At 47.6% G+C, this 14,551-nt stretch overlaps 1 protein-coding gene across 2 annotated transcripts in view; it reads right to left on the reverse strand.

The window, feature by feature from the left end:
* Positions 1-14,551, reverse strand: part of Ptpn14 (protein tyrosine phosphatase non-receptor type 14) — a 145,292-nt gene that overhangs the window by 19,107 nt on the left and 111,634 nt on the right. The window contains exons 11-15 of one of the 2 annotated variants that reach the window (XM_036202498.1): positions 13,895-13,952; positions 11,190-11,268; positions 7,480-8,951; positions 3,342-3,485; positions 1,636-1,854 (exon numbers count right to left, since the gene is read on the reverse strand). In XM_036202498.1, coding sequence (XP_036058391.1) covers positions 1,636-1,854; positions 3,342-3,485; positions 7,480-8,951; positions 11,190-11,268; positions 13,895-13,952 — 1,972 coding nt within the window. Of the gene's footprint in view, positions 1-1,635; positions 1,855-3,341; positions 3,486-7,479; positions 8,952-11,189; positions 11,287-13,894; positions 13,953-14,551 lie in introns of both variants that reach the window. The other variant, XM_036202497.1, reaches the window with a different exon arrangement.

A 14,551-nucleotide genomic window follows, 5' to 3' on the forward strand; every position in this document is an offset into this window, starting at 1 on the left:
GTATTGACAGTTTAAAAACTGCACTGAAACCATCAGTTGGTGCTGGAGAGGGGGACCCACAGATGTGACTCCACCTCTGGAGGAACTCGATCGCCTCCTGTGTTAAGGGCTGCTTGGAACCCAGGGGAGAAAACAGTGGCGAAGCACAGAGCTCGATTCCAGAAGCCAAGGGCAAGTTCCTGCAAGCTCTCTGGGCCTGTGAAATGCTCCTACTCTACCCTGGTTCCATAAGATGAAATGTGGGCCTCGGAGAATGCCGCAGAAGGGAAGGCATCTCGGGTAACAATGCCCAAAGGGTACTGTTTATGTGGGGTGACAGCTGTTTCCAAAGAGCAGATGGAAAATGGGGAAGAGACTGGGCCAAGGGAAGAGGCCAGGAGAATATCCTTCTGTACGGAATTCAGAGGCACTCATTGGGAAGCAGCTGCATTGTCCTCAGCGTTGAGTGTGTTATTCTGCTTATTATTTCATAATCTAAGACCATTATTGGTTTATTTGAGAGTTCCCTGGTATTCATTATTTTATTGGTTTTGTTCTTATTCTCAAAAATAGCAAAAAAAAAAAAAAAAAAAAAAAAGCCTGTATGTTATAAATGCATATACGTAGCGCTATCTATGTCCTATGCATAAAAACACTATACCCAGCCATGGCACACTTTTCATATCCCATGTGAAAACTGGCTATGAGTGATGCACAAACCAGATGCCTAACTACATCTTGGGAGTTAGGGGGAGGTCAAAGGAACCTTCTAGCAATTCCACCAGAGCTGAAAAGCCCAAGGAAATTAAAGAGTTCAAAGCCACTAATCACACAGATTACTCAGGTGAACTGTGTTGCTTAAAAATGTTCTATAGTCACTGGCTAAGCAAGAGCCTTCGAAACACTCTCCCATTTCAGAGTTCGGAGCTATGTTCTAAAGACGTACATCCAGTTATCAGGAAAACTGGGGAGAGGGAGCTGCTTCAGAAAATCATTCACTCTAGGTACCCATGTGTCTACAGCTCTGAATTCTAACCAGGGTCTAGCTAAGCTATGTCATACTGAGACATGAAGTATTTGGGATATTAACAGATATCCCACACACTGTGGGCTAGAGAGATGGCTGAGATTAAGAACACTTGTTGCTCTTGCAGAGGACCCGAGTTCAGTTCCCAGCACCCACATGACTTCTTGTAACACCAGTTCCAAAGGACGTGATGCTCACTTCCTACCTCTAAAGCCACCAGTCATGCATATGGTGCACATACATACATGCAGGCAAATATATCCACAAAATAAAAACAAATAAATAAAAAAAAAAAAAAGAAAGAAAGAAAGAAAAAAAGGAACCTCACACCCTCACACTCCCATTCACTGGCTGCGGATCTGCTACGATCAGATCTGGTTTGTGTATGAATCATTCTACTCTCATAAAGAGCACTGAAAAGTAGGGTTTGGCTCTAAAGCAAATTTTCTGTGGTATTATAAAGAAGAAACAATAGATTGTGCTACTATTGGACAGTGACAATAAGAGGTCCAATGTCCATCACCTGTGAGTCACAAACCAACAGGACAATCCCACTTGCCATGGCTGAGGGAGGGCCAGTGCATATCTACCATAACAACTGTAGCTGGGTGCCTCTGACATCCCCTCACCTTGATGTGGGAGGCGTTGATGTAGCCTGTGTTGTTCTCCTTGGTGGGGATGAGCTCCACCCGATTCTCCTCGTAAGGGATGACTTCTCGAATCCGGCTCCGCTCAGCGTTTTCCGGCAGAGTTGCGGTGCTGAAGATACCATTGGCCTTTTTGTGTGGGATCTGCTCATACTCTGTGAACACCATTCCCTCTTCTAGCTTCTTCTTCAGGGCTCTGAGCTGCAAGGGAAGCAGGGTGTCAGCTCTCCCAGTTAGGGGGTCTCGAGATGGAGAATCAGTGGGTACTTAGTTGCTGCCCTCACTACTACCCAGACCGCTAGTCTCTGCTCTGATAACCATTTTCCTTCTCGATCAGCTTTGCACTGCAATCTTCCAAGACTGGCTTCCGTTGAAATTCAAACTCCTCAGTCCCATTACCTGTGCTGCCGACGACCTTTGCTGATAAGGACAGTGTCAGTCTTTACTATCCAAGTATCCGTTGCTCTCATGGTGGTTTTTACTGAATGAACCAGTACACAGCTGTAGAGCGCTGAGGATTAACCCACACCACACAACTCACCTTCTCCTCCCTTGGCCAAACTACTCATTTCAATTACATGGTATTAATTGGGGAAATATCCCTTCTGACCCAAAAAACATTCTAAAACCAAGCAACTGCTGACAGAAATCTAACAACCTAACATGCTATTCAGTGAACTTCCAGACCTTCTGGTAGCAAGCCAGAATCATTACCTAACCTAAGAACTATAGGTCACATCAACTTATAGCCCTCAAAGAAAACCACAGGAACCCTAAAACCTTGAATAATTGTTTCCTAGAAAACATCCGTCATTTACAAAAATCACTGAGCGTGACAGTTGGGAAAATTAACTTTCTCATCTTACAAAAAGAGTTTTCCACACTTAAAGAAGCATAATGGTTTCACTCCAGAAAAATGAAATTTTTTATTATTTCCCCCACCATCCCTCAGCATGTTCCAAGTCAGTGTATCTTTGGATTCAATTGTGTGAGGACAACAAGTAGGTCCATCACATCAGAATGCAAATTTGCCTTTTTCCTTAGTGTTAAGATCATATAAAAATGCATAAAGAACTGATCATTATATTTCCCACTTATGATTAAAAAGAACTTAGTAGCCAGGCAGTGGTGGTGCACACCTTTAATCCCAGTACTCACGAGGCAGAGTACTACAAAACTACAAAACTACGAAGAGAAATCCTGTCTCGAAAAACCAAAAAAAAAAAAAAAAAAAGAACTAAGTGAGTAGGCCAAGGTCATACAGCACGTTGGAGGTTGATCTTTTGTTTCTATCATTTATTCTGGAGAGGGGAGCAAGCTGTGTGGTGGTCAGAGCATACCTTGAGGAAGTCAGCTCTCTCTTTGCCCAATGTGAGTCCCAGGGATTGAACTCAGGTCATCAATCTTGACAACAAGCTCCTACAGTCACTGAGCCATGTCACCAGCCCTGGAGCTGGACTTTTTAATAAAGCCTTGATACACTAACTTGATAAGTGTGGAGACCAGAATGAAGTAACAGGAGATGCTGGGGAAGGGTTGGTTTTACCACAGCACACTTGGACCAAGACTCCTTCCATTTGAAAGAATTAACCTACAAGGCAAACATCACTGACAGGTCTGGGCAAAGAGGGACTTCTGGAATCTGGAGGCACATAGGAGGAGTCCCGCCCAACAAGCCCAGCACTCACCCGCTCGTCTATGGGAACTCGGGTGGCATCGTGTCGACTGTCTTCCCGCCCTGAGACGCGGGCCACTGAGAGCCCATTCAACGCTGCCAGCATCAGCGGCCTCTTCTGTGGGTCCAGGCCTGCCATCTTCTGCTTCTCTAGATTCTTCCGGCAAGAAAAGACACGTTCTCATTGTTTATAATTCCAGGGGAAGGCTGGAATGTGTTTTAATCTCCCCAAATCTATAACTCCCCAGCCAAGGAATGCAGACATTCACCATTAGCAGGGCAAATTCAAACACAGACTTCCCATTATTCCCACCGTGCCCAGGGAAGCCGGTTCTTTCAGGACCTTAGGGCCTTTATTCTTAATTAACTCATACGTTAGAAAGGTAAAGACAGACTGCCTAGCAAATATACTTTGCTGCGGGATTTGGAAGAGAACAAAAAAGGGGTTTATACAGTACACTTTAGAAAAATATGGGCTGAAGACAGAAAACAGAGGACCCCATGGGCTGAGTCCATCACAAGGATGGGTCGTTTGCACTGACTACTGGTGTAAACCTGCCTGCTCCAGTGCTGATCAATAGACCCATACACACCAGAAGAAAATCGAGTTTCTACTCTGAGGGGCTCAGGCTGAAGGCCTGAATCTTACTCCACGTCCCTGAGACACCTGCTTTGCCACCACCAGAACAGGGTCTACATATTTAACAAAGTCACCACCATGCCAGCCTAGCCACAGACAATGAACCACCAGGCCTTCGCCTTTCACACTCCATCCAGGGTGAGCAAAGGGCAGTGACTACTGTCCATCACTGGAGGGGCTTGACAGGAGTGTGGACTGGCCAGTCCTAGCTCCCCACTCATCTCTAGGCTGAACCTGGTGTAGTCAGGATGGCTGGGACCACTGTTGGGCATCAGTCCTTGGCATCATTTGGGGGTATGGAAGTCCTCCCTGTTTACTGCTGGCAGCCTACCATGCACATCTCTTGAAAACTGTTTTGTCTTAGACATTCAGGGAAGAGTGTGGTGTGAAAGGGAACATCATGATGCAAACTGAAGCAATGATAGTTTGAGATGCCCGTGACTGCTACAGACGCAGCGGTAGCCTGGTTTCTCCGAGGACTTGTTTTCTTATTGTATGGTTTATTCATTTACTCCTGGGGGAGGTATTTGGGTGGAGCCATGCTGAGGGATGTCTTTCTGTATGCTGTGACTATGCGTTGCTCCCATTGGCTATAAATAAAGCTGTTTTGGCCAATGGCGAGGAAGTTTAGAGCCAGGTGGGAAATCAAAGACAGAGAGAGGACAAGAAACACAGAGGCTGAAGAGATGCCAGTCCACCGCCCAAGGAGCACCATGCCAGCAGACTGGTAATGCCACGGCGGCCACGCAGCAATACATAGATTAATAGAAATGGGTTAATTTAAGATGAGAGAGCTATCTCGAAAGAAGCCTGCCATAGGCCATACAATTGGAAATTAATATTAAGCCTCTGAATGATTACTTTATAAGTGGCTGAGGGACTGAGGGGCTGGGCGAGGCCGGGGGAACGCGGGACCATGGGGCAGGGTGAGACCTGAGAAAACTTATGGCTACAGAGCCATGCTGTTGGAAAAGTGGCACTGAGTAAGTTGGGGGCGGGGTAGCAGGGACCTGGGCGTCATCGTCACCACACCGTTACCTACAATGGGCAAGAAGCCTTTGTGAGGGATTGCTACCAACAAGGCAACTACTCTGGTGACAGGCTGACTCATGGACAAGCAAAGGTGCATCGGACAGGAAGACGAGCCGTGACATGTAACCGACAGCTTAAGAGTGACGGCAGGACTACAGAACAGCCTTGGTGTCTGTCTCCACACCAAGCGGCCCTCTGGATGAGCTTGGATTCCTTTGCCTATTAGTTCAGTGAAAGACAATTCTCTCCTATCCCCTCTTTTCACTGAATTGTGAAGTGCTTCAAAGGTTTTGTTTGGGTTTGATTTTTGAGACGGGATCTCACGATGGAGCCCAGGGTGTTCGGTGTTCCTCAAACCTGCAAGCAATCCTCTGCCTCCAGAGTTCAGGGACTGTTATTCTTGGGAAAGGCTTGCTACCCACCCTGGGAGAGCTAGATACAGTGATGACTGGACCAGGCCTCTTAGATGCAAGTCTTCCTCATCCTATTAGCTTTTCAGCAGGGACCATCAGTGAATCAATCAACCAAACCAGAAGGGCTGAACTGGCTTTCTTTGCTCTCTGAACATGACTCCAGGCTCAGGCTAGAAGGTGCAAAGTATCTTCAAGGTGGTAGCAGGAGTGAAGGATGGGCCCTAAGGGCAGCAGGCCAAGAGCCATTCATCACACGAAAAGCAGTTGAGAACAGGGAGTTCACTGTACCTAGCCCTCACACTCTACACAGGATGAGGTTTCTCTCTGTTCTCTTTGTGAGGGGGGCCGGTATGGCTGCAGTAGCCTTCTTTCCAACTCTCCATACACAGAGGAGTGGGGAAGCTGTCGGGCTGCTACCTAGGCCAGTGAGTCCAAATACAGACGATGACAGAGACTGCTCTTGTGTGCTGGAGCCACTGGCACAGGTGACCTTCTTGCTTGACCTCCTACTTCTTCTCTGAGGTTGGGACACTGGCCAAGGGTGGCAACCTGTGAACTCCTAGCTGTGTGGGGCTGTGTGAGCGGGTCTGACAGGGACAGGAATGTAGATGTGGGCAGCCATCAGCATGTTCATGAGCTAAAAGCTAACTGGTAAACCTGCCAGGTGGTATGATCCACCATCCTGGAATGAAACAGAACTGGAGGAGGGGACAGCAGAAAACACCCCCTCTCTGCTGTTTGCACGATGCTTCCAAGCAGAGGACCAGCAGCACCAAGGCTATGGCTGCAGGCTATTTGTTTAATCTGGACAACAGGAGAGCATGAGTATGGCCAAGATGAGATTACAAGACCATGTGGACATCATTAAGTCTCACCAACTTGGCAGGGCCAGGCTCAAAGCTCAATGCTTACGGTGATGGATTCCTGAAGCCAAGGCAGTTTTTAAAAGGCTGGGAGCCAAGAAGTGTTGAAACATCACTTTATACCAATGAACTACTTTTTTCCAAGCTGGGAAAGCTGTCTCTTCATGGTACCCACCCCCGCATTTCACTCCATCTCCAGCCAAAGGGGTGCGTGTGTGTGTGTGTGTGTGTGTGTGTGTGTGTGTGTGTGTGTGTGTGTGTGTTTACCCCCAGAGGCACAGGTACAAACTTCACAGTTTCTGCAAAGCAAGAAGCATGAGGTCCATCCACGGTGACTCCTATCACCACCCTGCAGACCACCAGAACCTTGGGGCTGAGCTACCTTCAGCCTATTCTAAAGTAACAAGGTTGGATCCAACCTCTGAACCCAGCAGCGTGGCTTCTGGGAAACTTTGGCCTTCACTTCCTCTGCCGGGGTTGATTCCCAAGGATGAGTTAGTTCAGAAGATTCAGGAATGAGCCTAATGACCTCCAACAAAGCAAACTACCTGACAGCAAGCCCTGAGCAGTGGAAGAGAAGTCAATTGGCTCAATTAGTCACATACTTGAATGACTTTTTAAAGAGGCCAGGCTTTCCGGGGAAAGCAGTAATGGAGGATTTCTCTTTTCCAGCAGCAACTACAGCCCAACGATGTTCTCATTGTAAGAGGTGTTTATTTTCTTGTTTATACACATCTACCACCACGTGGTCTTGCCCTGACAACAGAACTAGCTTTCTAGGCTGTGCACATCCCAGTGAAGAGTTATTTGTAACAGCGATACTGCAGGATATCTTCGAATGTGGTGTGCAATCATGTACAATGTGTGTGCACACATGTGTGAGTTTCTCAGAGCGAATCTGATGGGGACAGGGGTTCACTGGGAAACTCCTCAGGGACTTACCTGGGCTCGGTGGTAAACTTCTCAGGGACACGCCCCATCACTACAGTGTTCTTGTACTGAGGACACCAGCCACAGGGATGGGAGGTGTGACTGGACAAAGCAAACCCGACATCTGCTGACATCCACACTCTTGGATGAAATGCCCACAGCTCCTCAAAGCCCAGCACGCCCCCTCAAGCCTCCCTCCTCCAGGGCTCCAGTTCCAGGGCTCCAGATCCAGGGCTCCCTACCATCAATGACCTGGGAAGTTGGGACACTCACCCTAGTCATCATCTCTCTCTCTATAATGCTGTCCTCCAGGGAGAACATCTCTGACACGGGCCTCTCCTTCACAGGTTCTTTCCTGACCCTCTCCTTCACGCTGGTGAGGTCAGGCTCAGAGATGGAGGGACCCAGAGAGGCCCCATTGACAGCTAGTTGCTCGGCCCGGGAGACACTGAGGGCCTTGGATGGCCCGTGTCTCAGCACTCTGGCTCTGGCCATGGCAGGAAGAAGGGTCCCCTGTTCCTGCCTCAGTGCCCCATTACTGACACTTTTTCTTGGCCCTGGGTACTCAGGCGGGGGTCTGTTGGGAATTCGAGCCAGGGCAGCCTGCAGCTGGACACTGTATTCCACCTTCTCCCGAAGCATGGGGATCTGAGGCACCGCCTCAGGGGCCTCCTCCTCTTCTTCACTTTCACTGCTGTGGATTAGCATGGTAGCATCTGAGAAGGTCTTCTTGTGGTGATACTGGGGAAGCCCATGCACTTCATGGCCACCTGCCTCCTCAGAAGGGCCCTGCTCCCGGAGTGTGTTGCGACGAGCCATGGGGATATTGAGTGACTTCAGTGTCATGGCCTCCATGCCTCGAACCATACTGTTCATCACCTCCAGGCTGTGGCGCTTATTCACCGTGCCATGGTGCTTGGTGGCTGTAAGGGGTTCGCTCACCTCTTGCAAAGACTGGTGGACCACAGGAGAGCTGTCCTCCTGGAAGGTCTTTACAGAGAGCTGGACTTTCCGAGTTACCAGGTCAGGGCTGCTGCCACTGACATACTTGTGGCGGTGGCTGGCGAGGTCTGGGGTGCTGGTGGCAGGCCGAGGCCGAGGGTAAGGGGGTGGTGGCCTGAAGAAATAGTTCTTGAGCATGTGGGCTGTGCTGTAGTTTTGTGTTCCTTGAAGCTGCATGTTGGCCAGTTCTGGAGTGCTCACTGTGTGCGAGATGGAGCTGGCCCCTGGCTTGCAGGGCACTGCACTATTCTTGGGGTTCATCTGGTCAGATGGACTAACAAGTTTGTGACCATAGGCCCCCTGGAGTGCATATGGAACCGTGTAGGGATGCCTCTCCCGCATTTCTGGCTGGCTGTACACCAGCTCCTCAGGCTGGTTGTAGGCATGGGCGTTGATAATGTTGAGGTTACGGAGAGACCGGCTCTGGCTGTCTGCATGTATCAGTCCCCTCTTCATCTGCCTCATGACTGTCTCGTAGTCAGGGGTTGGCCTGTAAGACGGCACAATGATGGTGCTGTGACGGTGGCTGGGGATGTAGTCAGCCCTCATGATGTCACTTCCGGGGATGCTGAGGTTGGAGGACACTGGAGAAGCCTGGATGAAGCTTTGGGAGCAGTTGAGGGAGTTGACACTATGGACACTACACACACTGCCGTTGGTGACTGTACCATTTAAGTAATTTAAGTCCAGGCTGTTGTGAGAATTGCAATACAAGGCTTCTTCATTCCCAGGGAAAATGCTGTCTGCAAAAAGTCAAACAGAGGAACATGAACCATTACGCCACACCGTTTCAACAGAGTTCATCCCTATGTCCTTGGAGTGACTGACTGAAATATGTCATCAAAAGCAAATTTCCCGACCCTCACCCTCATATGACACAAAGAACTGTTATCTCGGATGAAGTGGCCATGTACAGAATGTGTTGGAGCACACTGGGAAGAAAGTGTATAGCGTGGGCATTGCGTAGGCAGTCTCAAATTTGCTATAATTAGATTCAGACAATGAGCTACTTGTTGGGTAGACATGGCCTCTTGTGCACAGCTTAGGGGCGGAACCGGATATTTGGGCCAAGAAGTCAAGAGTTGTAGTGGAGTAATAGACTTGAAACTGCCACACCCACAGAACTACTCTCTCTGACTAATCAGGAAAGGGCTCTTAACCTAAGGGACTGCCCAGCATTCAGAGAGAAGCAACACTGACGGCATGGCCGGCATGGCTGTGGTTTCTGAAAGTAGCCAGTGGACGGTAAAGTCAGAATCAGGAATTTTTGAGGTGTCCCTGAAACTGCCCTCAAGCTCTACCACCAAGCTTACTTCCAGTAAAAAGTAACAAAGGCTGCAGGAACCTAAAGGTTACAGTAGCTGTTTTCATGTGTATTTTCGGTGTGCATGTGTGGGGGCGTGTGCATGCATTTGTATGCAGGAGCAATGCTTCATGTTGGGAATCAGCCTTGGTCACTCTTCTGTTTGGTTCATTCAGGCAAGGTCCTCAGTTAAACGCTGAGCTTCTGATACACCTATTCTCACAGCTGTCTTGTGCAGGGGATCCCACCTCTGCCTTCTGAGGCTGGAATTTCAGGTGGGTTGCCACCCTCACCCCCATTTGTGTTGAGTTCTGGAGAGCCACATTCTGGCCCTCATTCTTACACAGCATGTGATTTAACTCCTGGGCTGGCAAGTTTTTATGTCAACTTTATATATGGGAAAGAAGAAATGTAATCAAGAAAATGCCTCCACATGATTGGCAATTCTGTAGGGGCATTTTCTTGAGTAATGGTTGGTGTGGGAGGGCCCAGGATACTGTGCATGTTGCCACCTGGGCAGGTGGTCTTTGGTGGTATAAGAAAGCAGGCTGATGGTGGTGCACACCTCTAATCCCAGCACTCGGGAGGCAGAGGCAGGCGATCTCTGAGTTCGAGGCCAGCCTGGTCTACAGAGTGATTTCCAGGATAGGCCCCAAAACTACACAGAGAAACCTTGTCTCAAAGGGAAAAAAAAGAAAGTAGGCTGAGCAAGCCATGAGAAACAAGCCTGTGAGCAGCGTTCCTCCATGGCCTCTGCATCATTCCTGCCTTGACTTCCCGTAGTGATGGAATGTGACCTGAGAATTGTAACCTGAAATAGAGCCTTCTTCTCCACTGTTGTTTTTGATCGTGGTGTTTTATCATAGTAATAGAAACCACTGAGTCAATCTCCCCATCCCACGAGCTACAAAAGCCGGTTTCTAATACAAGCCCATTCTGGATGTGCAGGGTTACCCATGTATAGGCTCCCAGCTGCTGTAACCTCAGTTTTAGAGGATCTCATGTTCTTCTGGCCGCCATGGGCATAGAATGCAAATGGTACACACACACACACACACACACACACACACACACACACACACGTGCACACGCACACACACACGCAGCACAGTTCTCATATCCAAATTCTAGCATTAACCTCTGTCTTGCTGTTTCTGTATAGAAACAATAGTACCACAGGCTTACTGTGGGATTAAATGAGACAATACAGAACAAGTCCCTCGCCTAGCCTGACTGACTCCTCATGGCCACTGGATCCATGTTCATTCTTGCCCCTGTACACGGAGAAAGGGAGGATCAGAAGAAACGTTGAATGGCAAGGGTGAGAGTCTCAGTCACCCAGAAGCATGTGGCTGCTCCAAGCTCCTGACATTGGCACCGAGGGTAAAGTAAGTGCACTTGGGAAGGCTGGGCTGTCAATCTCCACCCTTGGCCCACTAAGAACGGGAAGGAAGACAGGAATGCATGCTCCAGCTCGGCCTAGGTTCCCAAATCTGGGAGATTTGTCTTTCCAGGGAGCTGATACGCTGAATTTCACAAATGGAATCTGCTGGCCACTGTGATCAGAAAATAACAAGCTAGAGTCAAACCACCATGGACATTTTCCAGCAAGCTTCTTTGCTGTGCCCTGGGAGCCTGCCTTCTGTCTTACAGAGGAAGAAGGACGAGCTGCAGTTACCTTGGGAAGTGTGGGTCTCCGAGTAGTGCTCATTGCATTGCACATGCATGGGAGGCAGGATGTACGGCTGCTGCCTTGGCTGAAACAGAAGAGAGGGCTGCAGAGACACAAAGACACTAGAGAGATACCAGAAAACAGCCCCCCGCCCCCACCCAGGGAAGCACACTACAGCTGCTCCGTAGGCCACCCCTCTGACCTGCCCTTTTCTACAGACCTAAGCTCCCATCTCATAGTGATGCTGGGAACAGTAGAAATTGGATCAAGGTCAGAGAGAAAAAACTGCCAGCATCGAGTCTGGGTACAGCCATTCATCAGGGTGTCGGACACTGGCCCTGGCCATGTTCTCTGGGCCTTTGTAACAGATGTAGTCAAGATAGATGCACCCATCCAAGAAACTGATTTTCTGTGTCCAAAACTGGCTCCCTACAGAGCAGCAGAGCCCATGGTTCCAGTTCACAGAATCATGGGAGGCTTGTGTAGGGTCAGGGCTAAGTTAGGCTGGGCCCAGTGGTAAATTTACATAGAGTTCAAAAAAAAAAAGAAAAAGAAAGGAAGAAAGAAAGAAGGAAGGAAGGAAGGAAGGAAGGAAGGAAGGAAGGAAGGAAGGAAGGAAGGAAAGGAAGGAAAGGAAGGAAGAAAGAAAGAAAAAAAGAAAGAAAGAAAGAAAGAAAGAAAGAAAGATAGAAAGATAGAAAGAAAGAAGAAAGAAAATATGACGAATATTGTCTCAAGGCCAATGCAAAGTCACATGTGGCGCGGGCTAGACAGGCACTCGAGTCTAGAAAGGACACCCTCCTGGCCAGGGCAGAATCTTTCCCACCGACTCTTGAATGTGGCATTTAGATCACTCTGAACCACTTCCTGCTGCAGAAGAGGGCATACTTGATGTTGGGGGGACGTCATTCTCTTCTCTCCTCTAGCCTTATAGTTATTATCTCAAGATAACTGACTCAGAAGTGGGGTGCACACCTTTAATGCCAGCACTTCCGGAAGCAGAGGCAGGTGGATCTCTGTGAGTTTGAGGCCAGCCTGGGCTACAGAGTGAGTTCCAAGAAAGGCGAAAAGCTACACAGAGAAACCCTATCTTGAAAAACCAAAAACAAAAACAAAAACAAAAAAAAAACAAACAAAACAACAACAACAACAAAAAACCTCAACAGGAATCAGAGAAGAAAAGCATTGAAATGAACTGAGAGAATTCAGGTGCCAAGGAAAAGGCTCTGCTCACACTTCTAAATAATCCCAGAAGTTCTGGTGGCTGATTTTAGAGTTGCAATTTCAAAATAGTCTTCCTTCTGCTGACAACCCATAATTCAACTAAAATTTTCTATGGTGGGGAAGGAAGGACTGTCCGCTTTATGAACGTAAAGTGAGGACAGGAAACACTGACATGAGAAACAGAAGCACAGAGAAGGTTGGTTTACAGCCGCCTTCTGCTCAGGCCTTTTTAAATTAAGTGAGTTTATGAACTGGGTTAAGTATACAGTGAAAATCCAATAATAGCTAATTTTTCAAATGCTGTTTCTGGATTATATTATTTAATTTATTCTTTTCTTTGACAAAGGAGCATGTTAGGATGGATCCATCTAAGGCCTCTCATCCTTCACATGCTAGACAAATGCTCAACTACTGAGCTACATCAATGTCCAATTCTCAGGTATTCATTTTAATATTAAACATTTCCCCCCCAGATCTGCTAACATAGAAATAAATGCCACAACATAGGTATTCTAGTTTGGTTTCTGTTACTCTGATAGTAATGCCATGACCATGAACATCAGCAACAGCCATGGGCTAAGGATTTCCCATGTGGCTCAAGTCTAGAATTCTAAGAGTCTGTGCCATGATCTCTCCAGGAAGAAAAAGAAAGAAAGAGATAAGAAAGAAAGAAAGGAAGGAAGGAAGGAAGGAAGGAAGGAAGGAAGGAAGGAAGGAAGGAAGGAAGGAAGGAAAATGTCCTTCAACCTTCGGAGAGAGGTTGAAGACAGGGTAGGTACACACTGGATATGGAGAAAACTCTTTGGTGCTCGGGTCTATCGACTCCAGGGACCTGTATATCTAGCAGAGTAGGAAGGCCACCCACCTTAAAGAGCTACCCCAAGACAAGTAGAAAAGAAACACAGCAGCTCTTCCCTAGTGTCCTTGAGTAACACAAAGAGCCTGCAGCAGGACTCACGTACAGAAAATACAGCTGCGCTTCCTGCTCACATCACCAGGAAAAACAACAGCTTTTACAAAGTAAAAATCAGCCAAAGGCTAGGGGCTTTATTGACTAAAGTCTGGAAATTAGAAAAACGTCCCATCCATTCAATATACTGAGACCGTTAACCAGACTCATTTGGTTTCGGTTCATTTCAGAAGCATTTTCTGGCTAGTTTGCTTGGCTCTATCTGTGGCAGTGAATTCCTTGGAATCTGGGGCACTTACAACTGGGACATGTTACCAGGACAGATGAGCAAATGGTCTGAAGGTATATGATCATTCTGGCCTGGAATAAAACTGGGGAGTGCCTCAAACCACATGTAGAGAATAGGGAGGTGCCTATGAGTTCAGTTGGACACAGTGGATACTTACCACACCTCCTGCAAGTGGATTATGGACTTCTATATTTCCAGCAATTCTCCCCCAGCCATGGTACCCTTACTCACCTCCCCTCAAATCCCTAACACAACCCTTATCCCAAACTACTGAGGACATGTACATACCAGTGAGGACCGGCTCCAGGTGGGCTGTCGTCTGATTGGGGGTGGAGAATTTGACTGTCTATATGAAAAATTTTAAATGTGAACCATCATTATTGTTGACCAAAGGTCAAAAGGTCAGACAGACAAGGGAAGCTGAGAAGGGGGCCAGGCCAGCCCAGCAAAGCACACAGCATATGCAGCACACACACGGTTCACGACTGCACACGCAGCACACACAGCACACGCAGGACACATGGTTCACAACCGCACACCAACAATAAGAACTCAACCCTGTCACTGTTCTCTTTCAACCTCAAAATGCTGGGAACCCATATTTTTGTGATGCTTTGCTCACTATTACTAGAAGAATAAGGCTTACTTCTAAAGAAATATTATGAGAGGAAATAAAGACCGGAAAACCTCACATCACGTGGACTGTCAAAACAGTGTCTTATGTGAACCTGTGTGTATGTGCCTAATGAAAATATTTTGAACATACTTCTGGTTTAAATAAAACTCCAAAACAGAGATGATATTTTTCAGTCTGAGCCCATAAAGATAATTCATACTGCAATGTTTATCAAGCCAGATGCCTTTTCTGTTTGTTTTGACTCTGTTCTGATGCTGGGGGTCAAATCCAGCAAACAGCAGGCAATATTCCACAGCTGAGATATGTGC

The sequence above is a fragment of the Onychomys torridus genome, chromosome 11, assembly GCF_903995425.1.
Source record: "Onychomys torridus chromosome 11, mOncTor1.1, whole genome shotgun sequence".
Lineage (NCBI taxonomy): Eukaryota > Metazoa > Chordata > Mammalia > Rodentia > Cricetidae > Onychomys > Onychomys torridus.